Source organism: Mytilus trossulus, unplaced genomic scaffold (genome assembly GCF_036588685.1).
Source record: "Mytilus trossulus isolate FHL-02 unplaced genomic scaffold, PNRI_Mtr1.1.1.hap1 h1tg000024l__unscaffolded, whole genome shotgun sequence".
NCBI lineage: Eukaryota > Metazoa > Mollusca > Bivalvia > Mytilida > Mytilidae > Mytilus > Mytilus trossulus.
In genome coordinates this window covers 61641-83533 of record NW_026963290.1, presented here as the reverse complement: position 1 = coordinate 83533, position 21893 = coordinate 61641, and the positions used below count along the sequence as shown (strand labels likewise).

The window sequence follows — 21893 nt, the reverse complement described above, 5'->3', positions numbered from 1 at the left end:
TCCCAGACAATTTTTTTTAACTTTTATTTAATATTTTTTATGTAGTGTCACATTTAATGCATTATCTATGGACTTTCCTATAGCATTCTGAATTCTCTCCAAATAGTTCCATTGGTTAAAGTTCAAATACAGTCCATATGAAGTAGCTTGTACTATGTGAAATCTTCTTATGTCCGGTATAACTGATGCTTGATACATGTACACTCTCACATACAATTCGTTGTCTTGTAACTCAAATGACTGAATGCAATGAGTGTCATCTCCAGGGAAAGTCTAACATATCTAATAGCTGTTTACATCCAGATTTTATACTAGTATATTTATTGATTTCATATAAGAACTGGCCAAAGCCAGTGTCATACATATCAGGAATAACATGATTATGCAGATTCCAGTAATTTTTATTACGTCTAGATGGAAGAAATCGTAGTTGCGGTATATAGAACTCATGCTAGATCTAATACTAGCATATCTCGTCATGTACGATGGAGTTGCGTCTGATTTCATGGCTTATTTTAACTGATCTACTAACAACGTCTACATATAAGGGAAAACATTAGTTTGCAAAACATGCCATACATTCCTTACATACGGAATGACGTCACGCATTCCTTACCTACAACATTCCTTACATACTGAATGACGTTACACATTCCAGACATTGCAAGAAAACCATCTAGGATCCCCCATACAACACTACTCATATTTTGAGTTAGAGCTGGTAAACTTTTCTATAATTTTCATATTATTTGTCCCAAGAGTAGTACACTACACTGTACAAATCTTTCCGAGATAAAGCAGGTGCGATTTTTTAAATTTAAATTTATTGTTTATTTATATACACGTCTAAAAATAATTTTCCAACATTGTCATACTTTTTGTTGGCGGCAGTTGATATTATTTTCGGTTGAAATTGTTTCACTTTTTTTTCAAAATGGATGTTTTGCTCATTGTTGAAGTACGTTGACCTATAATTGTTTAAATTCATGTTACATTAAAGCATTTTACTAAAGGACAAACACAATTATAATTTAATATTAACGTCTTACTATGTTGTTTAGCCCAGGAATAGATTACGCAGCAACAATTTGATTTTCTGGGAGGGCTATGGATTTTTCCCAAAGACAAACTATTTTTTTCGCCTTCGGCTAAAAAACAATCTAATTTTTTGGAGACAAGTCGAAGACAATTTTTCTTTCCATTTTAGCATTACATATAGTGGCAGCTGAGAGTGAAAAAAACATTTTTTTTTTCTCAGGGTCAAAAACACATTATTTTTTCTCTAAAAAAACTGGAAACAAACTTTTTTCGCCAAAAAAATCCATAGCCCCCCCCCCCCCCACTCCAATCAAATGGTTGCTGTCTTACCAAACTGTATTTGGCAAACCCCTTTTTGGAATTTTGGTTCCTAAATGCTCTTAACTTCGTACTGTTCGTAACGTTGATGATTCGAGCACCAATGATGAATCTGTTGCAGACGAAACGCGCGCCTGGCGTACACTATTTTAATGCTGGTATGTCATGTATATGACGAGTTTATCTATAATAAAAAGTGATTGTTATATATATGTTTGAACTTTTCATTTGATCCCTAGCAGGGTTTCTATTTTTGTATCGCGTGCTTTCTTTATACATGCTTTACACATTAGTAGCCGTGGTACATATAACTGATATTATTGATATTTATAGATGTAACACAATGGACCACCTTGGACAAAGTATGCATTATATGTAAGTCCGTGGTATGTAAGAATTTATAAAACAATTACGTTCACATGCATTTCAAATCATTAAAAATCCTAGGCTTTAAATCTGTGAGATAAATAACGAAAGACATTGTGTAAGTTTGCACTAAACATCTGGGTGTAGCTAAAACATAAGCAGAACTGACTGTTAAAATGTCGGAAATCACTGTCAACGAACATGCCTACTTATAACGAAAAGATAATACTGAAAATGGTTATATTCAATAGTTGATAAACAAAAGTGGAAGTGCACATGTGACAAATAGCCGGGTTTTGTTCTGTGTGTCTTACGACATTTTTACTACGTCTTTGATGTGGTTTACCATCGACTTTGTCTGGTTTACTAAGTACCAATGTGACCTTTTCCCGAATATGACGGTTATGACGACTGTGATTTCTCATTGCTATACGACGTGTCACGGTATTTATACATCCAAAGTTCATTTATTTAGTTACATCTTGGACAAAGCAGATATGTGTGATAGTTGTATTCAAATATTCTGTTTTAGAGTTGAGTTGAAGTCAAATGATATCATGACCCTCTTCGAACGGGGCTTGTGTACGGTATTCGTGGTTGTATCGTCATTTGACATCAATTAATTTTTTTTTAAAAGATTTTGGAAGTCTATTAACATATTTCTGAAGAAAATATTTCAATTTTGGCACGTGTTTTTAACAGACTGTGGGATTTCCAATGTGGACCATTTGTGCCCCTTTTCTTGTCCTTTATTATTCCTTTATTGATATGAGGTTGACTTCATACAGAAACTTCGATCTAAAGAAGAAGGATAAGAAGTTAGCAATCTCCCACAACTTTACTTTCCGCATATAGCAGATGTTTCCTCACTAAATAATTCAAGATTCCATCATACAAGAGATAAATGATACAACAGATACAGTTAAGTCTGTCTCATATCTTGTCTTACATTTAGAAATTGACAATAAGGGTAGGTTAATAACAAAACAATTCGACAAAAGAGATGATTTCAGCTTCCCAATTGTGAACTTTCCTTTTCTATGTAGCAATATTCCATCAGCGCTTATAACATGAGCGATACGACGGGTACACCATGTGTACCAAGATCTGCACACCCTTCCGGAATACCTGAATTCACCCAGAGTTTTTAGCGGGGTTCGTGTTCCTTAGTTTTTACTTTTTTATGTTGTGTCTTGTGTACTATTATTTGTCTGTTTGTCTTTTTCTTTTTTAGCCATGGTGTTGTCAGTTATTTTCGATTTATAACTATGACTGTCCTTCGGTATCTCTGGTCCCTCTTTCAATGTGTTTCAATATTCATATTGTAAATATGCACATAGCAGTTGTTCATAATTTCTTTTAGAAAGAAATGATACCCTTTGATTGCAGCGTTTCAAATTGACTTCCTTCGCCCGTCTTGGGTACACAAAAGGCAAACACAGAGCATGAAAAACTTAATACTAATTTTATTCCCTGTATAATTGTCATTGACGAATAAAAACAATCCACAAAGAATCAAAGGATAAGAAAATCAATTACAGCTTTATGGAAAACAAAGCTTTTAGTTAAGGAAGACAAACCAACAACCGAAACTTTGTACTGTTAATGTACTAAGGTTAAGACAGTCTTCAGTACCTATTCTGTAATCATGTGTACACAGAGAATCAAAACAAAGCTTTTAATATATAAATGTCAATGACACTTAGAATAAACCAGAAGTTTAGTAAATATTTCATTCATTTATGTATAACAAATTTAAAGCAAAATCAAATACAATCAGTTCAATACTAGTTGGTTGTACTCCCGGATGAACAACGACCGAAACATGACTCTGATAATGTTAAAACGATAAAAACTGCAGGTTTAGTAAATATTAACTTTATTTATGAAAAGCAAATTTAAAGCAAAAAAATCAATAAGTCATGGATGTCAATACAATTCTAGGGTGTGTTACCCCTAGATAAATGTTACGCCTAGATAAATGTTTTGATACGCTTAAAATTAAACCTAAGACCTGTCTTCCCTGTATATGGAAAATATGTTGTTTTCTGATCAGAATTTCAACCATAGATAAAGATCTTGATCTTCATTCACTTTCTGGACATTTAGATTATGGAAATGGGCGGTGTTATAGAGCGCGGTGTGCAAAATGCTCCATGAAACATTCACTCTTCTTAATCAACACATGGATTCAGAGCTACGATGAATCTGCATACTACATAGGGTAAGCGTAGGCAAGAAAAGTATATTACTATGTTCTCGTGATGTGTTACACCACTCCAATGTTAAAGGAGGGGAGGGAGTAGCCAACAAACACGTTTAACCCCGTCACATTCTATAAAAAGTACTATATTTTAACATCGATTTCGAAGAGGAAACAGAGAAATAATGCAACAATTTGTATATTCAAGACTACTGAAAGATGATAATGAATAAAATAAATGGAAGGGACAAAACAAATCAAGCTAATATACAGAGAACATCGTAAACTATGTATTACTCCTTTGTCATTTCAGAATAAAATGGAGAACGTGTTAAAGATGCAAAAAAACAAAACAATCAAAGAGTAGAAAACAACCCAATGATACCAATAGGTCTTCAACACAGCGAGGAAATACTACACTTGGATGTTGCAGCTGCCTCCTTAACAAATATACTTGAATGGAGAGTTGTCTCATTGGCACCCATGCCACATTTTCATATATCTTTGCGTCAAGTTCAGTGAAAATGGACCTCGCACTAAACTCCAAAACATATAACAAATCAAATTAAATTAAAAAAAAACCATACAAGATTAACAAAGCCAGAGTCTCCTGACATGGGAAAGGCACAAAATGCGGCGGGGTTAAACATGATTTGTAAGAACCTTATATTTGGTAATATCAAGTCACTAACACTCGAATAAAGAAATTAATGTTCTTGCCTCCGAAAACATTAATGAATTCGGATTTGTTTCATTCACTTGTTATTCAGGGGAACTGTTTTGTACTTCCAACTTTGAGCTTATTTTTTTTTAATTTATAGAAATATCCATCTGAATCTGCATAAAATTTCTGCATTTAACAAGACTTTAGTATTTTGCTCATGGTGTAAATATTTTTTGAACATTAAGGTAATATAATATAATATGATATTATAAACATTCTTCTAAATATCTATTTTGTATGTCTGTTCATCGGTTGACACATTTATCATTGAGATTGCCAAAAAAGTGAAGGTAGCTTATCTATTTCTTTTATATTCTTTTGAAATTTTATTGAAATAAAACTGAATAAATCTACATGTTAACAATAAATATTTTCTGCAGTTAGTATGATAACAAATTATTTTTACACAGCATACAGCATAAATCTTTTTTCACAATTGAATTTCCTTAGTTCAAACCTGATAACTTTTAAATAGCATTCAATACTTTAAAAATTTGAAGGTGTAAAGTTTTAAACCATTTTGAAAAGAAATATTTTAATGATTTAAAGTTTAAAAATTCCGATAAAAGAAAGTAAATCCGAAGATATTTTCACCATTTGTCCGTTATTTTAACAAACCGCAAGCCATAACGGTATTGTCATTGACTAAAATCAATCAACCTTTTATAAGAATCTATAATATATATGAAAGCATGTGATCAAAATAAGCGATAAACCGCACCTCTGGTCCTACTATTCCTTACTCAAAAGTCACTGTCTGTACATGTTTGTTTATAAAAATTTCTACCTGAATTCACCAGGTAATAAACTTGATCAATTGATCGTTGATCATTTAAAGTCTTGAACGTGGTATTTACCGTTCGGTCAAATTTTCAATACAATTTGCATGTGTGACTAAGGATTGTTATAAGATTCATCAGCCATTATATCTGTCTGTCAGATTCAGTTAATGGTATGTTCATAAGGAATCTACATCTTCATCAGAACAGCTGATCATTGACTAGAAAAAAAGACAGGTAAGTCGATACACCTGTAAATACAATTTTATTGGAAACATAATGTAATAACATATATGTAAATGCAGTACAAGCATTTTAATAATTTTATATAAATATTTGCCAAATATGTTTATATATTAGCATGTAAACAAAATTAATTCAAATTTTCATGTTTAAATTAAGCGGACGTCTTTGAAAATGTAACCACATTCAAGTCAGAACTTAATTTCAATCATACAATACCATTCCCACATTGTTGCTACCTTTGTAGATGTTCAGTGGAGGCATGTAATTAATGGTAAACCCTTTAGTAATGGGTTGTACTGCACAAATAACCACATATTACATGTATAACATGCTTGATTCATTCAGGTGAAAATCAATAGTCCATTGTATGGAGTAATGTTGTGCATTCGTTTTATTAAACGTTTCTTTAAGAGACCACAAATTAATATAGATGTTAGCTTACAATTTGGCATCTGTTTCTCTACATTAAATATGTCAAATTTAGATACATTAAAATTAGAACAATTGACGATATACATGTCTGTTGAATAAAATGCACATATGTTTCTCTTGTATATTCTAAATAATCGTACTACATTTTATAAGTATCTCGATGACTCGATATTGTAAATGTGCAAGTTTCTCGACATGATAGAAGGTGTTATTTATTCTTGACTGCTGACGTTCATGTGACACGAACTCGACCAAACAAATACTAACAAAAGAAAACAAACATTTAGTATTGAATGACACTCTACAGTGTATATAAACATTATATAATATACAAACATGACTTATTAAATTCTGCTTGGACAAATAAAAGCATTTTAAGATTGTGATTTTGAAAAATCTCAAGTATCTTGTATCAGTATGGTCGTATTTTGCGTTTAAAATAATTGTCTTACGATGCAGAAAATTTGTCTTTATCTTTTGAACATTGTAGTCCGAAATGAAAAATAATGAGTTCGAAAATAGTCTTTGTTTTCAGCCATTCTTTGTCTATAATATAGTTTATGCCAAAGTGATGTATATCGTGCGTGTATTGATAGTATTTCCGTCTTTTGAATTACGAAAGAATCTAATTCATCAATGAGCAGATTTTAATTGATAAATCAATACGTCCTATTCACCTATTAAAAAATGTTATAGTTGATGTATCAACCAGTCTATAAAGTTTTTTCAGTATCTACCAAGTCTTACATGGCTTTATCGTTGTTTTATATGTTAAAATATCAGTAGACATTTGGAGAATTTATTGAGGAAGAGAGTTTTTAGTACATGATTTTATCAATTAGCATCCTGTCATAGTGCCTTTCTGATAATTTTGAATATGTTTGATAAAACCCCATACTGACTAACTTCTTCAAATTTGTATAAAAAAAATCATTGAAAATTTAAAGAAAGGGGAATCAATATTGAATCCGGGTAGTTGCCTCGGACAATACTATTCTCTTTGACATTTCCATGAAAGGTTAATGTTGGTTGCTTATCATTCACTGTTCATATGGAAAAGACAATATGTAGCTCATTCAAATCACCTCAATTGAATGACTCTACCAGACCACACAGCACAATAAGAACAATCGTCCAACTGAATAGATCTTTTGAATAAACACCTCGCCTTTGCTGATCCTTTTCTAGTTATACACAACAGTATAAGAAAAGTATTAAACTTATCTATAAGATTAAACTGTTATAATTGTCAGCTAGGGGTTATATACGTATTAACCTTTATAAATATTTGATTAATTTTTCGTGCCTTGACAAGGCACAGATCACGGATCAATTACTTTACCTGGTGGGACATCTCGGTAAATACAATACCTACGTTGCTAGTACTATTTATTTGAATTTGAATGATTTATTGTACATTTCAAAAGATAACCTGTATTGTTCTCTGTACATCTAATCCTTCCTATAGATCACCTATACAAACCTATAGAATTTATAACTTTTACTTGACCATTGTGATTCTCGCTATGTCTTACTCTGATGAAATGTTAATGCGAGGTTTCTTGTTTCAAGTACCACATACTCCGGAGACACGTACTTAGGAATTATAGGTATACAGGAGATAACACTTCCTTGAAAAATTGGAATGTTTGTTTAGAAGAAATAGGTTGACATAGAATAAACGCGGAAGGCTTTAATGTCATTTTGATAAGGTTTTCTAAAAAATCGGTTATATTCAGAAGTAAAATATTTTTTTTCTTGCTTAAAAATATCATGTATCCAGTCTTTTATCAGTCTTGAATCATACTCTAGTCATTTTTGTCTGTATATTCTTGTGAGAAAGCACCATGATCATTGCTTCCATGTTAGCTTAAGCCTTAAGCCAGTTGCTACATCACTGGTTTTTAGAAATTTCCTTTAGATATTTTCATCGGATATTTTTGCATATGATCAGACTGTACTTAACTCACCATGCACTGGCTTAATTCGAGAACCTATGGTTATTTTCTATGACCATTAACGACTAATCTGTTCTGAACTGTAGCCCAACAAAAGCCGTTCTATGCTTTAAAATGTTTTTTCTCATTACTTCTAATAAATAATTACAAGCCTTGTCAGTATAAGGCTAAATTCGTTAAAATGTCTGGTCGTGTTTTCGTTTTCATTTATTATTTGATACGAGACATTTGTCAATTAATCTAATTTACTAAATTACATACGGAAGTCTGTATTGTGACACTTTGGTTGTTCTGACTATCGAGTGATGATTAGTTATTCATTGATTGATATCTACCTGGAGACAGGTGCTTGTTAATACATGTATTGATCTTCATTGACGTCGTTATGTGCTAACTACATAATCAGCTTCATTTAGTCACCAGAAGTGATGCAGACAAGTACTGTATGTTCTAAGCACTAAGCATCTGTTGGCTGCTCAAAATAGTGACACGTACAGGATGTTTTTACATGGTATGAATCATTTCTACGTGGAAACATTTTCATATGAATTAAACTTTTAGAAATATGATTACATAAACAAGGTCCTCCACCTAAAATTACTACATGTTAAATCTGAAGTTATTCAAAAGACCATAGTTTTAACGCTAATTTATATTTTCAAAGAAGATTTAATCTAAGTCAGAAATTACACAGAGGACAATTTTGGTACACAAACATCTAGTCTTATCCCTGTGTCATGCAAAATTACCGTAAAACAGGCTACTCGCCCTCTTTCATGTTAATATGACTGTCTAGAAACTACGGGAACTACGAGCTCGTCAGTGATGTGGAATTTGGTTTTGGCAAAGGATTTATTTAAAGTTCATTAAATTGACTTCGAAGAATTAACACATTGATCTTATTATATGGACATTTGGTTATTGAATTATAGTTTTAGTGCATTTACCTCACTCCTTGCTTTGTTCCAATTCTTATAACAGTAATCATTGCTACTTTTGATTGTCCAAGTAACACCAATACAAGACTAATTTATAACAAAATGTTTAAGAATTTTCATGTCTTTTCGCTCATGTCAAATCCTGCTTTTTCACTGAGAAGGCATATCTGCATATCGTTTAAACATTTAAACAGTAATTACTTATAAAACAGTACAATGCAAAAACATTTGTATTAATACAATGTTTGTTAATAAGTGAAATGTATACACATGTGTCTATGATATGGCCTTTTACGGTAGATTCTTATATGTCATGGTATTATCCTAGTGTATTTAACATGTGATTTCAATGTTCTGGATATTTGTATAGCTTTGAGAAAGGAAATTTGTCATACTTAATCGCCTTATTGTCTTTCGTGGCAAAGAACTTGCTTGAAATGAGTATGTTGTGTATGTTTGATATCCGGTCAAACAAAAGACTAGAAATTGGTCTTTACTGCTTTACTAATAAGTAAGCAACGTTGAGAACTAATTGCAAAGACTTGGAGTAAGTAGTCATTTGAGCACATGGGTTAAAACATGCGCTCCTGTAGACTGTAAGCTAGCAAATTGTGTCATAGATTGAAAGACTTCAGCAGAATAAACTATTCTGAACACACGCTTTATAAAGATAGACAGAAGCACAGATATACGTGGCACACACTCTGGAAATTTTGGGTTACGCGAGAAAATTAAAATTAAGTTGCAAGTCAATAAAAAATGTGCTTCTATTAGATATGATTAATAAAGTGTTTTTTTTTCTTTTTCTTAGTAGCCGATTTTTAATTTAAGTAATTGTTTAATACGGTACAATATACAAATAAAGAGATGTTATATGATTAATAATGAACGAGTATCCATCATCCTATAAGGGTCTATCTGCTATCCATTTACCAGATACCATCAGTCAAGTTCATCTGCATTAATCCTTGCACATGGAGTCCATAGAAAAGTACGAAATATATATCATTGTGCTTTCTGCCATGTAGAGTCACAGTTCCATACATGCTTGCCAATTTAATAAACATTTCCATATTATTGAACAATTTAATTGTGTGAAAAACAAAACTTCAGTGTTCACATGTGATACATAGAGCTTTATATTTATTGTAAATTGAAACTATCTTAAACAAGTACATGCATATCTATTACACCTAAAAAGGTGAAAAATAATTTAATACAAAACATTCATTACATACACAATTTTAAGTAGGTCTTGGTGATTAAACAAAAAAAAAAGTACCATAGAAAATAAAGGATGGAAATGCAAGAGAGATGATTCAATAGTGTTCATTTATAAAGAGTTCTACGATATCAGTTACTATGACAATAACATTTGAGCATTACAGTTTTGTCATTTTGAATAGCATGAGATTGTAATAATCAAGACTTCATAATATCTGTGGTAAGTTTTCTTGTAAACATTGTAGCAAAGATACGTATACATGTATATATATAACATATTCTGATTGTTGGAATTGTAGGTAAAGCAAAATGGTTACTATTTATTACAACCCTTTTTTAGAAATATAAGGGATCTCCGATAAACTATTGATGGTACTTTGGCCTGATCGCCAATTGATGCTGAATAAACCGAATGTATTCAATTCTTAAATACAATTTTATGTCATTGGCAATATTAAAGCTCCATATGCAAGAAATTTATATAACGAAGGTTTTCGTTGAAAGCATTTTCTATCACCAAAATATTACGCTTTTTTCAACATAAGACTAATCCTATCGATGTCAATATCCATACAATTTCAAATCTATATACATCTACTCTTTGTCAAAAATAGGTGAATGAAAAAAAAATGCAATCTTAAACCACAAGAAAAAAATAGAGTCGGGATTTTTAAATGGCTTTTCAACCAAAAATGTAATGGAAGAATACCATTGATTTTGAAATTTGATCTGAACATTAGTTTATACTAAGTCGAGACCTAATTCATTCAATTAACACGATTAAAACGTCAACAAGAAGTACCTTGTATAAGTCACAGACCTTTAATTGTCTACAGCACACCCCTGTCGAATCACTTCTACAAATACAATAAGTAAATATTTCATATATTTTAATTAAATCTATTAAATATGACAATACTGTGAAATTGAAGGATTGTGCGAATTACTTTTCACATTTGACATAATAAAATAATAGAGAATTTGTTTGTTTAAACTTTATATGAGCTAGGTCTGGCAAGTTTGAAACAACATATTTTCAAATGAAATTAACTTATCTTTTGTACAAATAGAAATGGTCATGCGGGGGTAGCTTATCGATTGTGTTGTGTGATTCACATGCATTCTTTTACTTAAAATTCTTATTATAAAATTTAAAAATTGGTATATAACATCGCAATAATCAACAAAATCTGCATATTTGTTGGCATTGAAAAATGGAATGGCATGGTTCAATTATGTAGGATTTTCCTTGAAGCAAACATTGACAAAAGGTTAGTTGTGATGCATTAAAACAATTATAATTTCTTTTGTTAATATCAAAACCCTTCCGGTGAGTGCTACTACATCTTGTAGATCTTTGTTTAAAATATAAGATATTTTAATACTGGGAGACAATGATATTTAGTAATTATGTATTACTCCTCTTTAAGTTTGATACATTCTTTCACTAACATGACCTCGAAAAGGCTAGAGAACCTACAAATTAACTATTTCAACAATATTGAGTTGAATAGTATACTATTCGTTTGTGTGTTTCGTCTTGAGTTGGTAAAAATGATAAGAGTGAATTAACACAAAAAATCTCCCGAAAAAGGGACAAATGACGTTCTTCGTACAGCTATTTCATATAATGTTTTCAACAGTGAAATTGTTCGTTCTGTCAGTTCACTAAAAGTTTGTCACATCGAAGTTCTTCCTTCTGACATTTCAAAACTGTGATATTCTTCGTTCTAGCAGTTCACCATAGTTTTCCTTTATTGTCTGCCTTATGACATTTCACTGAAAGTGTTCATCATTGGTTTTCTTCGTTCTTACAGTTCAAAAGAACGGTTTAAGACTTTGTCAGGTAGACTTAAGCCGTATAATGCGTGAGTTTCTTGGTTTGAAAAATATGACATAGTTATACATGTAACAGTATTCTTGTATATCCCACCAACAAAACGACACTAAGTACAGATCTGAGAGTACTCAGAGTTACTGACATGGCGATTGTTATTTCAGATTTTGCTTCTGAAATGAATTCAGGTGACATCTCCATTTCTTATAAAATTTTGTCCAGACATGCATAATAAATAGTTTCCGCTGACACATATACAGGACAATCGTTTTATAGATCTCTACAGACACGTACCTGTCTTGTGTTCCATAAAATTGAAGGAAAGTTTTAAAACATATACCTTTTACAAACAATCGAAATCCCATATAATCACACCCATTTATACAAACATAAAGTTTCTTTCATATGTTTTTCTTATCATATCAGTTGTCAGTTTGATCAAACAATTTTTTTTATCAAAAAGCCATGTGCAATTTCGTCAATATATGTTTTATATATACTTGGATTTATTTTTTTCTTTTTATATTGACAGAATATGTAATAACCCCAATAATGATAAATGGAAGATTTATTGTTAAAACGATGTTTAAGGCTAGCTATCTTTGTTATAAACTTTATACTGGTATTTTAAGTGCCTCCTAATTGCGTGACCACCCTCATTATCAGATTTTATCATTTAAATTTTAAAGAATAATCAGATTACTAATTCTGTATTTAATATGTTAAAATTATCTATAATACAACAGTTTCAATTGTGTACGAGTAAGTATTTGGGCTCCATTTAATTATAACCTTTTAGAGATAAAAGAAATATACCCTAAATACATTTTTGCGTTTAAATATTTTGTCATTTTAAACTTTTTAAAGATAAAAAAGGACGATTTCTATAATTGCCTAATTTGACCATTTACAAGGTAAAGAATTTTATAACTTACCTCATTTAAATCAAAGAAGATTGTAATAGATAATTGTTTTAGAATTTAGTTATATTTATCGACGTAATAATTGACATTTGGGTCCTGATCATCGATTCACAAAATTCTTAAGTATTGGCAGAATTCATGATTTAGGAAAACTAAATGTGTGCAGTTACTATACCAGACGATTAAAAGTTACTGACTGCGCTGAAAGACAAGATACTAGTAGTTGGACTTCCACAAGGCAATACCTCGCAAAAGGTCTATTTTGAAAGACACACAGGTTTCCTCGCAGTGATCTGCAGTAATGACCTATACATTTACAATGTTTTGTAATCTTGTCTTGTCAGATGGAAAACAGTGCTGTAGTCTACACAATAATTGACACGTTCAAGTTGTTAGACTCACTTCGTCTGACGATAAACCAAGGCTTACAATGTAGTAACGTCTAGTCTTATTTGACTAAAATGTCATTCCTCCTAGGGTTAAGCATGTGATGTACCTTTTTTTCTATACATACCCAATACACCAATGTTTTTAATCAAATAACTTCTCGCAGCACACAGACTAAATTCAGTGACCAATTTCTTTCTACTTTGCCCTTGATTATAGTATTTGCGTGAAATGTCTACCGTTTAGATATTATACGACTAATAATTAAAAGTGTACTTACTAGTGTATTAAAACTAGCACACCTTTTGGTTTGAGGGCCAGCTGAAGCACGCCTACGGATACTGGATTTTCACGCTGTGTTGAAGACCCATTGTTGGCTTCGCCTGTTTTCTGCTGTTAGGTCGAGTTGTTGTCTCTTTGACACATTCCCCATTTTCATTCACAATTTTATTGCGCGCTGATGTGTGTGCTGCTGGGATGTAAAATAATAGCAATCAATGAATAAATAGTCTGCGGTTTAATCATTCTATTTAATTTTGATATATTGGAGTAAATTCAATAGGATCAGTCCAGAATACAAATTATAAATAAATCATTCATTAATATTTTACTATATATTTTGATGATCTCGTTTGACAGTGGTTTTTAGATTTCAAGATTAATTGATCTTTTTGCCACACAGGTGCTTTTTTATGGACGAAAATATCCAAAATCTATCATGGTACTCGATCAAAATTGACACAATTTAATATACAACCCTTTGTCATGGCAGTTGTACAGTGGCCAAGAATCATATAACAAATACGCCTCTTATCGATATTGTTCTATCAAGCATATATCCATTAATATAAAGTTTGAATGGTAATTTTCTGTTACAAGGTGCACTACTATTATCAATTGTTCAGTTGAAGGCTGCATTGTATTTTTGTTTATTTTACACGATTGAATCTAGATTTTGAAGTTCTGGTATTAAAATAGAGTAACTCCTTCTCCCACGTATAACAATACAATCAAGTAGATCAAGTAAGAAAAAGAATGCTGTCTTCAAAGAGAGGTCTCATACTTATTGCTATTTGCTGGATGTTCATATTTTCTTATCAATGCTATATGTCCACATATATTGAGTATTAGATTTAATGCAAAAGTAATTTTAAACCCGAAATTCACATCTATTGTTATATAGTCTGTCGATCTATTGTTATAGTCTGTCGATCTATTGTTATAGTGTGTCGATCTATTGTTATAGTCTGTCGATCTATTGTTATAGTCTGTCGATAGAAATACTAAAGAAGAGAATAGAACCACAAAACTTTAACCTCGTCTCATTTTTGGGTGTTCCTAAATTAGGTACCTCATAAGAGGTTGTTTATTGTTTAGAATATAGTGCAAACTTAGTTTATTTCGATACATCTACGTTTCAGGTTTTTGTACTTTGATGGCAGGTTTTCCCTACTCTTGTTTAATTTATTTATTAAGAGTTGGAGAGTTTTATAATGTACTTTACATACGTATACACGCTTGTTTTCTGTATTTGTAGACTATATAACCACCTTAGTGTCTTTTCTGGTTTTATTGCTTTGAAGGTTTGCTGCCATACTGATCTTTACCAGACATCTCTTATTATCCCCCCCCCCCTTTTTGTGTGTATATATTTATGACTCTTCTCCACCAAACCAAGTTTTAACAATAACATGAATATACTCAGTGTCCATGTTTATATTTTTCTCTTTTATTTTACCTTAAACATACCAAATGTCAAGTGAAAAATACAGAAAGAAAAGATCGTAAAATAAATTATTTTAACCTTCAAGTTCTTACTTGTTCTGATGTAAATTACATCCTTAATAAATGGAGCGTCAACTTTCCATTAACTTTAATTTAATATCGCCATTTAAAATTTATTAGAATATATTAACGATTTTATACATGAAAACAGTTGTTTAAGATTATATCGAGATTGATGGTGTAAAGGTACTGGACAACAAAAAAGTACGATGGTTAATATATACATAAAATATACCAAAACTGATAAATTGAAAGTGTTTATGAAGTACTAACAAAGGTGTGCATACGGTTTATTTACAATCTGCATGTTCAAACAGAAAACACAAACATAGCTTTACACAGAGATAGATACTAATGTTTGTTTAAGTATAACATGCATTCTATTGAGGTCTTTATATATTAAAAGGAGCGGATGCACATTCACTAATATTCTATCAGACGAATAAGAATGGGAAACCTTTGGAAAACAACCATGGATTCTGAAATCTGTTAATATTACTAATAATACAGTTTTTGATTTAAAGGACAAAATGCACATTAACTAATAGTCTATCTTTATTTTTTCCAGACATGGCTACGAACGGGAAACCTTTAGAAAATGGCCATGGATTCTCAGATGACATCAGTTTGTGTGGAGAATGCAAGAAAACGTTCGTAACACCTCGTTCTCTACCATGTTTACATACATTTTGCAGCGCATGCTTGGAAGCTTACATTAAAAAGGCAATAGGAAGCAATGGTCAGAGATTTTTCCATTGTCCTACATGTGATATGGAAATTGATATTCCAAACGACGCGTTACCAGGGCAATATGCTGCCTCTTTTCCAATGGATAGTTTTATGGAAAAATTAGTAGAATTAGTAGCTGCCACGAGTTTAGACAAAATGTGTGATATTTGTGTTCGTAGAGAGGAAAAGGTTGCAGCTCAAAATTGGTGCATGGACTGTTTTGATGCGCTTTGTGATTCTTGTTTTAAAGTTCATGTTCATGGCAAAACGACATCAAACCATGTTGTTTTCCGCTCAGACGAATTGAGACAGATTCCTCTAGAAAATTTAATGAAAAAGAAAAACAAAGTTCCGTGTGGTAAACATAACGAAACGATTACATTATTCTGTGTAGATTGCAGGGAGCCATTGTGCGTTCAATGCATGGCTGTTTCACACAGAAGATGTGAAAATGTAATAACAGTTGCAGACGCAATGACGTCACGGACGGATGTTAAAGATATTATGGATAGGCTAGACTCACTGAAGGATTCAGTCCATGGCACAAACGGGTTGGGAGAAAATGATAAAATATTAGAATCTAGTATTGACAGTGCTCGAATCAAAATCATTTCAGTGTGTAATTCCCTCGTCGAAAAAGTCCGAGAAGAACAAGACAAGTTATTAAGACAGCTAGAAGACACTGCATACAAAGCACGCAAAATTCTAAAAGGAAGGATAGAACCTAGGAAAAGTGGGACAAAAACAATTCAAGCTGCGCACGAGAGAATGAAGATATTAATGAAATATGGTAGTGATGTAGATATTCTGTTGGCATACAACCAAGTAAAGAAGCAGCTAGATTCTTGCCAGGGATCCGTTGCCGAACTTGACCCTAAAAGTATGGTTGTGAAAGTGAACTTTGACCTTGCCGAGAATGTTGACAGTTTCATGGCGGAGTTTAAAGCAGTAGGAAATTTGAGTATAGATGACAGTAGCGATGTAATTGGTCTAAATTCCTGGGGTGTAACGTGTACCCATACGGATGACATCATTGTCACAGATTGTAAAAACCGACGGATTCAGAAGTTTAGCAAGGTAAGGGTTCAAATGAATCGAAAGAGTTGTAGAGATAGCGACAATGCCAACCCTAAACACAATAAAAGTATTCAAGACTTGCAAATGTGTTATCAGATGTATATATCTTAGATTTCGTTTTAAAGGTATTGTAAAGCAATTCAATTTGTGGGGATTTGAAGTCGATAATATAAATGTGTTAAGAAAAGCATGCACTCACAAAAACATGTACACAAAAGTAAGACAGAATTATGTGCACATAGATAGGATAGAAGTATCAAAGAACACGCTAGTGTTCATGCAACTGTCTAGGTGGCGACAAACTTTTTAAAACAGATTCTCATTTAAAGTTTTTTTTTAAATCACAAATAAAATGGGAACTACAAATAATTGTGCATACACGGTCTTAAACTATTATTATATGCACAATAGATATGCAATTCTCCATATACAGTATTAGTGGACAGACCTACTGTCAATAAGAGATGCCAGAGGGACAGTCAAACTCATAAATCGAAAATAAACTGACAGTGCCATGGCTAAAAATAGAAAAAAAGACAAACAGGCAAACAATAGTACACAAGACATAACATAGAAAACTAAAGACTAAGCAACACGAACCACCACAGGCACTTGTTTCAATCCATACGAAAGTACCTTCGTATGGATAGAAACAAGTGCCTGTGCGAACCACACTTAAAACTGGAGGTAATTTCAGGAACTGCTCCACGTGTTGCACCAGTCTCAATAGACTATAGTACACATATTTCTGACCTTATTTTGGAGATGAGCATGTTGTAATTATCAGGAACAGGAGAGTAGAAGTGCATGTGCATGCATAAATTGAAATGTAAAATACAATATATACATTATACGTAAATCAATTCGAAGTGTAATATACAACATAATTGATTTTCTTAGTTTGAAGCACTTATTTTGTTTAACCTGCGCTGAGACTACTATAACACAGTAGTCTCAGACCTGCGCAAGGATTGTCAAATGAAAAATGTATAGTAAAGTATTTAAAGTGATCGAAAAAGAACAGCCCAACCCCAGTGTTCAAGTGTCATGGTTTATAACATTAAGGATTTTTATTTAAAAGGAGTAGCAAAGAAGGATGTTTAAAAACACTTACAATCAAACCTATTAACAAATAAATGATTTATATCTCTAAACCATGTTGTTTCACACCCAGTTGAAACCTAGTAACAACGTCTCGACCGTTAAGCTGACATGTCAGAGCAGTAGTTAAACTATCTTTATTACAGTGTAATCGTTATAATTGTTAAGTTCATGATGATTGTTATAGTTTGCCTACCCATGTGTAAATATTAGCTATCTTTATTACAGTGTAATCGTTATAATTGTTAAGTTCATGATGAATGTTATAGTTTGTCTACCCATGTGTAAATATTAGCGTTGGACTTATAAATCTACAAGAAGTAGCAATTATATAGTTTCCTTTAGTTATTTCATTGAGACTCGTATACATACTAGTATCAGATTTCTCGTTTTCGACAGAGGACATTTGATGGCTCTCAAGTGTCCTCTGTCGAAAATCAGAGGCGTAGTTCTTGAATTTTATAGTTTTCTATGTTGTGTCTTGTGTTGTCAGTTTACTTTCGATCTATAAGTTTGAGTGTCCCTCTGGTATCTTTCGCCCCTCTTTTATAGGAGAAACAACTGGAGTAATTGACGTATTCATAGGTATCCCGAGTGTTCGTGTTTTGTTTGTTCCTAAACAACTCCTGAAGCTTTAGAGATAACGTAACAGTAAACGTTTCAATAACCGTATATACACTAACCTTAGAATCTTGCTGAAAAATTAAAAAAAAAAACTACTCCAATAGTGATCCCTCGAAATATTTCATTAGATCAGATGCTGGATAGATTAACCAATGGACCACAGACAAGTGTCAATCAAGTAAACTTTTGTTGAACCTGATTTGTATTGACCCCTAGTAAATAAGTCCTTCAATAAAAAAATTACATTTTCACTCCAGCTTAATTCTTGATTGCTATTCATTTTTTTGTTTGTTTGAATTATGGCATCCTCAATGCTGAATGTGAAATTGATATCAAAATTGAATTTGTTTGTTAAGGCATTAAGTTCTTTGATGCTTCTCAATCTGCAAAAATGGGGCTATAAGCTTTTAATGGTTACCCAGATAAAGCATACTTATCTGATGTTTAGTAGTAGTCCGGTTTGTTGATGTGGCTCATAAGTACGCATAAGTGTTCCTCATTACTCGTTTTTTTTATATAGATTAGACTGTTGGTTTTACCCTTGATAGCTATCTGTTTGGTGTGAGCCAATGCTCCGTGTCGAAGACCATACTTTGATCTATAATGGTTTAGCTATAAATTGTGATTTATATGGAGAGTTGTCTCATCGGCACTAATACCAAATTTTCTTATATATATGTTACCTACTTTACCAATATGATTCATATTTGACTTTGACTAAATAACTCATAGATAACAAGCGGAAAGTTAAAAAACTTTGCTCAGTGCTGACAGTCATGCTCGAAACATGAAATCCAGCGTTTTTATTGGTTGATTTTGTAGAATGAGTGCAAAAAAAGTTATATGACTTCAATGCCAGGATTAACCTTCATTTATGTAATGTAATTTTCATTTCAGTTTGGAGATCTAGTAGACTACGTCCAACTTGAGGATGAACCACGTGATATTACTACCATTGGACGCAACGATGACGTCGCTATAACATTGGTTGGAAAGTTAATTATCTTCTTGTCAACTCGGAAATCAATGCAGCTTCTAAAACGTGCGAAAACAGAAAGACAATATGATGGCATTGCATTTTCCTTCAAGGATTCCTTTTTGGTGGTTAGCTCTATCAGGGATTGCTTAGTGGACCTCATCCAACTTGGTGGGGAAGTCATTCGTTCCATACATTCAGATACTGTTGGGTCACCGCTTTTCAGAGAGCCACGTTATGTGGCTGTGTCACCAGATGGCGCTATTGTTGTGTCGGATGTAGAGCAGGGTACAGTCATTTCATTTGACAATTACGGGCGTGTGCTTTCCCAGTACAGACCAGAAAGTGGAAATGGATTAAAGAAACCGCAGGGTGTTAGTGTTGACAAAATTGGCAACATATTTGTTGCGGACAATGGCAATAATAGGGTCCAACTCTGCACGAATGATGGGGTCTTCCAAAGGAATGTTTTGGGACACGAAAGCGGATTGGACAAACCGGTTGCCATAGAAGTCAGCAGTAGCAATAGGATGATCATCGTTCAGAATGATGGCATGGTGAAAGTGTTCAGTTACTCCTGAAAAACTATTAAAAAAGCAAGGAGGAACTCAACGCGTACATAACTTAACAGAGCAAACAGTAGCGTATATAATAGAATACCATAGTAAAAGCGGTTAAATGAGTAAGAAAAGATATCTTCATAATCAGAATTTATATACAACCAACGCTCGGTAAAGTCGTACATAATTAACTTGAATTGTAAGGACAACTTATATTTTTTGATACATATATAATACCTCAAAATGCCTTTTTGTAACATAATTTTAAGTACAACAGAGTTCGCTTTCATTCATTGCCAAAATGTAATTTTATAACGCCTATTACGTATGAAACAGATCGTAGATAGTTTTAACTCGCTAAACTTTGTTTCATTGTAGACAAAGTTTTCTTTTATAAATAAAAAGAAATGATAAAATAGAATGGTTGAGATATTTTTTCCTTTTACATATATTATTTAAGTACTGTATGTACATTTTAACAAAATATATAACAATTAAAATAAAATTCCTATAAAACTAATTCACTGGACTTTAATCTTATCCAAGTACTTTTGAAATTGCACTGTCAATATTTGTATAACGATCACTTTTGACTGATTTATAAATTTAATTGAGTAATTAAGTTATAATTTATTGCTCTTCTGTCAATCACTTCAAATCTTAATTTCAACATATTCATAAATGTGAATAAATTATTAAGGAAATGTGAAGTGCACCTTTCATAACTCTTTGTTCTCATGCAATGTATACACTTTTAAAAATAACTTTTTTTTAAATATTGTTTGAATCTGTTTCTTTGTCCCGAACTTGTCAAAGTTAATTTCATCTTTTGAAAAGAAACTTTAGAATATTTTAGGATAGTTGTTCTGATTGATTGATTCATTCATTGGTGTTTAGCGCCACTTTCAGCGCTATTTTTGTTGAGTGGTGGCCAGTTTTTAAAGCTGCACTATAGTGACAAGTCAGAAAGACTAATACTGTCGACTTCGCTTAAAATTATGCAAAGAAAAGAATGACACAAAAAGACTTTTTGACTATATTTTTACACTTAGTACGCAAGAAAAGAGTGCTATAATTTAAAAACACTATTGTACATATATTTTCATTCACGTATATTATCAAATATACAATCTTAATTAATTATATTATTTATATTTATTTATTCAATGCATGGACTTTGTATTCTGGTGTTATTGCATTTGTTCAATGTGAAGTTTGTTTGTAGTAAAATACGGGTGGTTGCCAAACTCAATAGGTATCCGTGCTGTTAACATAGGCAAGAACGGAATATGTAAGTTTTAAGTCTTCTAATGAACAAATCCCCTTTGGATTTGATAAATAAACAATGATGACTCGTTTGAAAGAATATATATCATGTTAATATATTAAAAACAGTGCAATTATTATATTTCATTTCCCTTATCATAATATTTAAAAGATAAACCATTAACCAACCATCTTGCCATGTAGAGGCATATTACATATCATATAAATACTATTGAGTTTAGCTAGATCTATGTATATTTTAGTGTGTGACATAGTCTATATGGTAGAAAATAATGCACATTTGTTGGTTGTTAATTATGTGATACATTCATTCCGTCCAATGATATTTTCATTCCGTCCAATAAACACATATAACATTTAAAACTTGTGTTTAATTTATTC

General features: G+C 32.1%; 1 protein-coding gene across 3 annotated transcripts; it reads left to right on the top strand.

The window, feature by feature from the left end:
• The first annotated feature begins 5391 nt into the window (after positions 1–5391).
• LOC134698857 (uncharacterized) lies at positions 5392–21875 on the top strand. Of its 3 annotated transcripts, none has more exons than XM_063560530.1 (3): positions 5392–5665; positions 15727–16964; positions 19587–21875. In XM_063560530.1, the coding sequence occupies exons 2-3, from the start codon at positions 15729–15731 to the stop codon at positions 20244–20246; spliced, it is 1896 nt and encodes a 631-aa protein (XP_063416600.1). In that variant the 5' UTR covers positions 5392–5665; positions 15727–15728; the 3' UTR covers positions 20247–21875. The 3 variants fall into 3 exon arrangements, with proteins under 3 accessions (XP_063416600.1, XP_063416601.1, XP_063416599.1); XM_063560531.1 differs by lacking the exon at positions 5392–5665 and adding an exon at positions 10345–10446; XM_063560529.1 differs by lacking the exon at positions 5392–5665 and adding an exon at positions 11389–11497.
• Positions 21876–21893: the final 18 nt, after the last annotated feature.

Bases quoted from the DNA above. Each gene is read 5' to 3' on its own strand.
- LOC134698857 (XM_063560529.1), top strand. From the start codon at position 11,446: ATGGCATGGTTCAATTATGTAGGATTTTCCTTGAAGCAAACATTGACA. The intron at 11,498-15,726 runs GTTAGTTGTGAT...TATTTTTTCCAG, and splicing joins GAAGCAAACATTGACAAAAG to ACATGGCTACGAACGGGAAA. The intron at 16,965-19,586 runs GTAAGGGTTCAA...TTTTCATTTCAG, and splicing joins GGATTCAGAAGTTTAGCAAG to TTTGGAGATCTAGTAGACTA.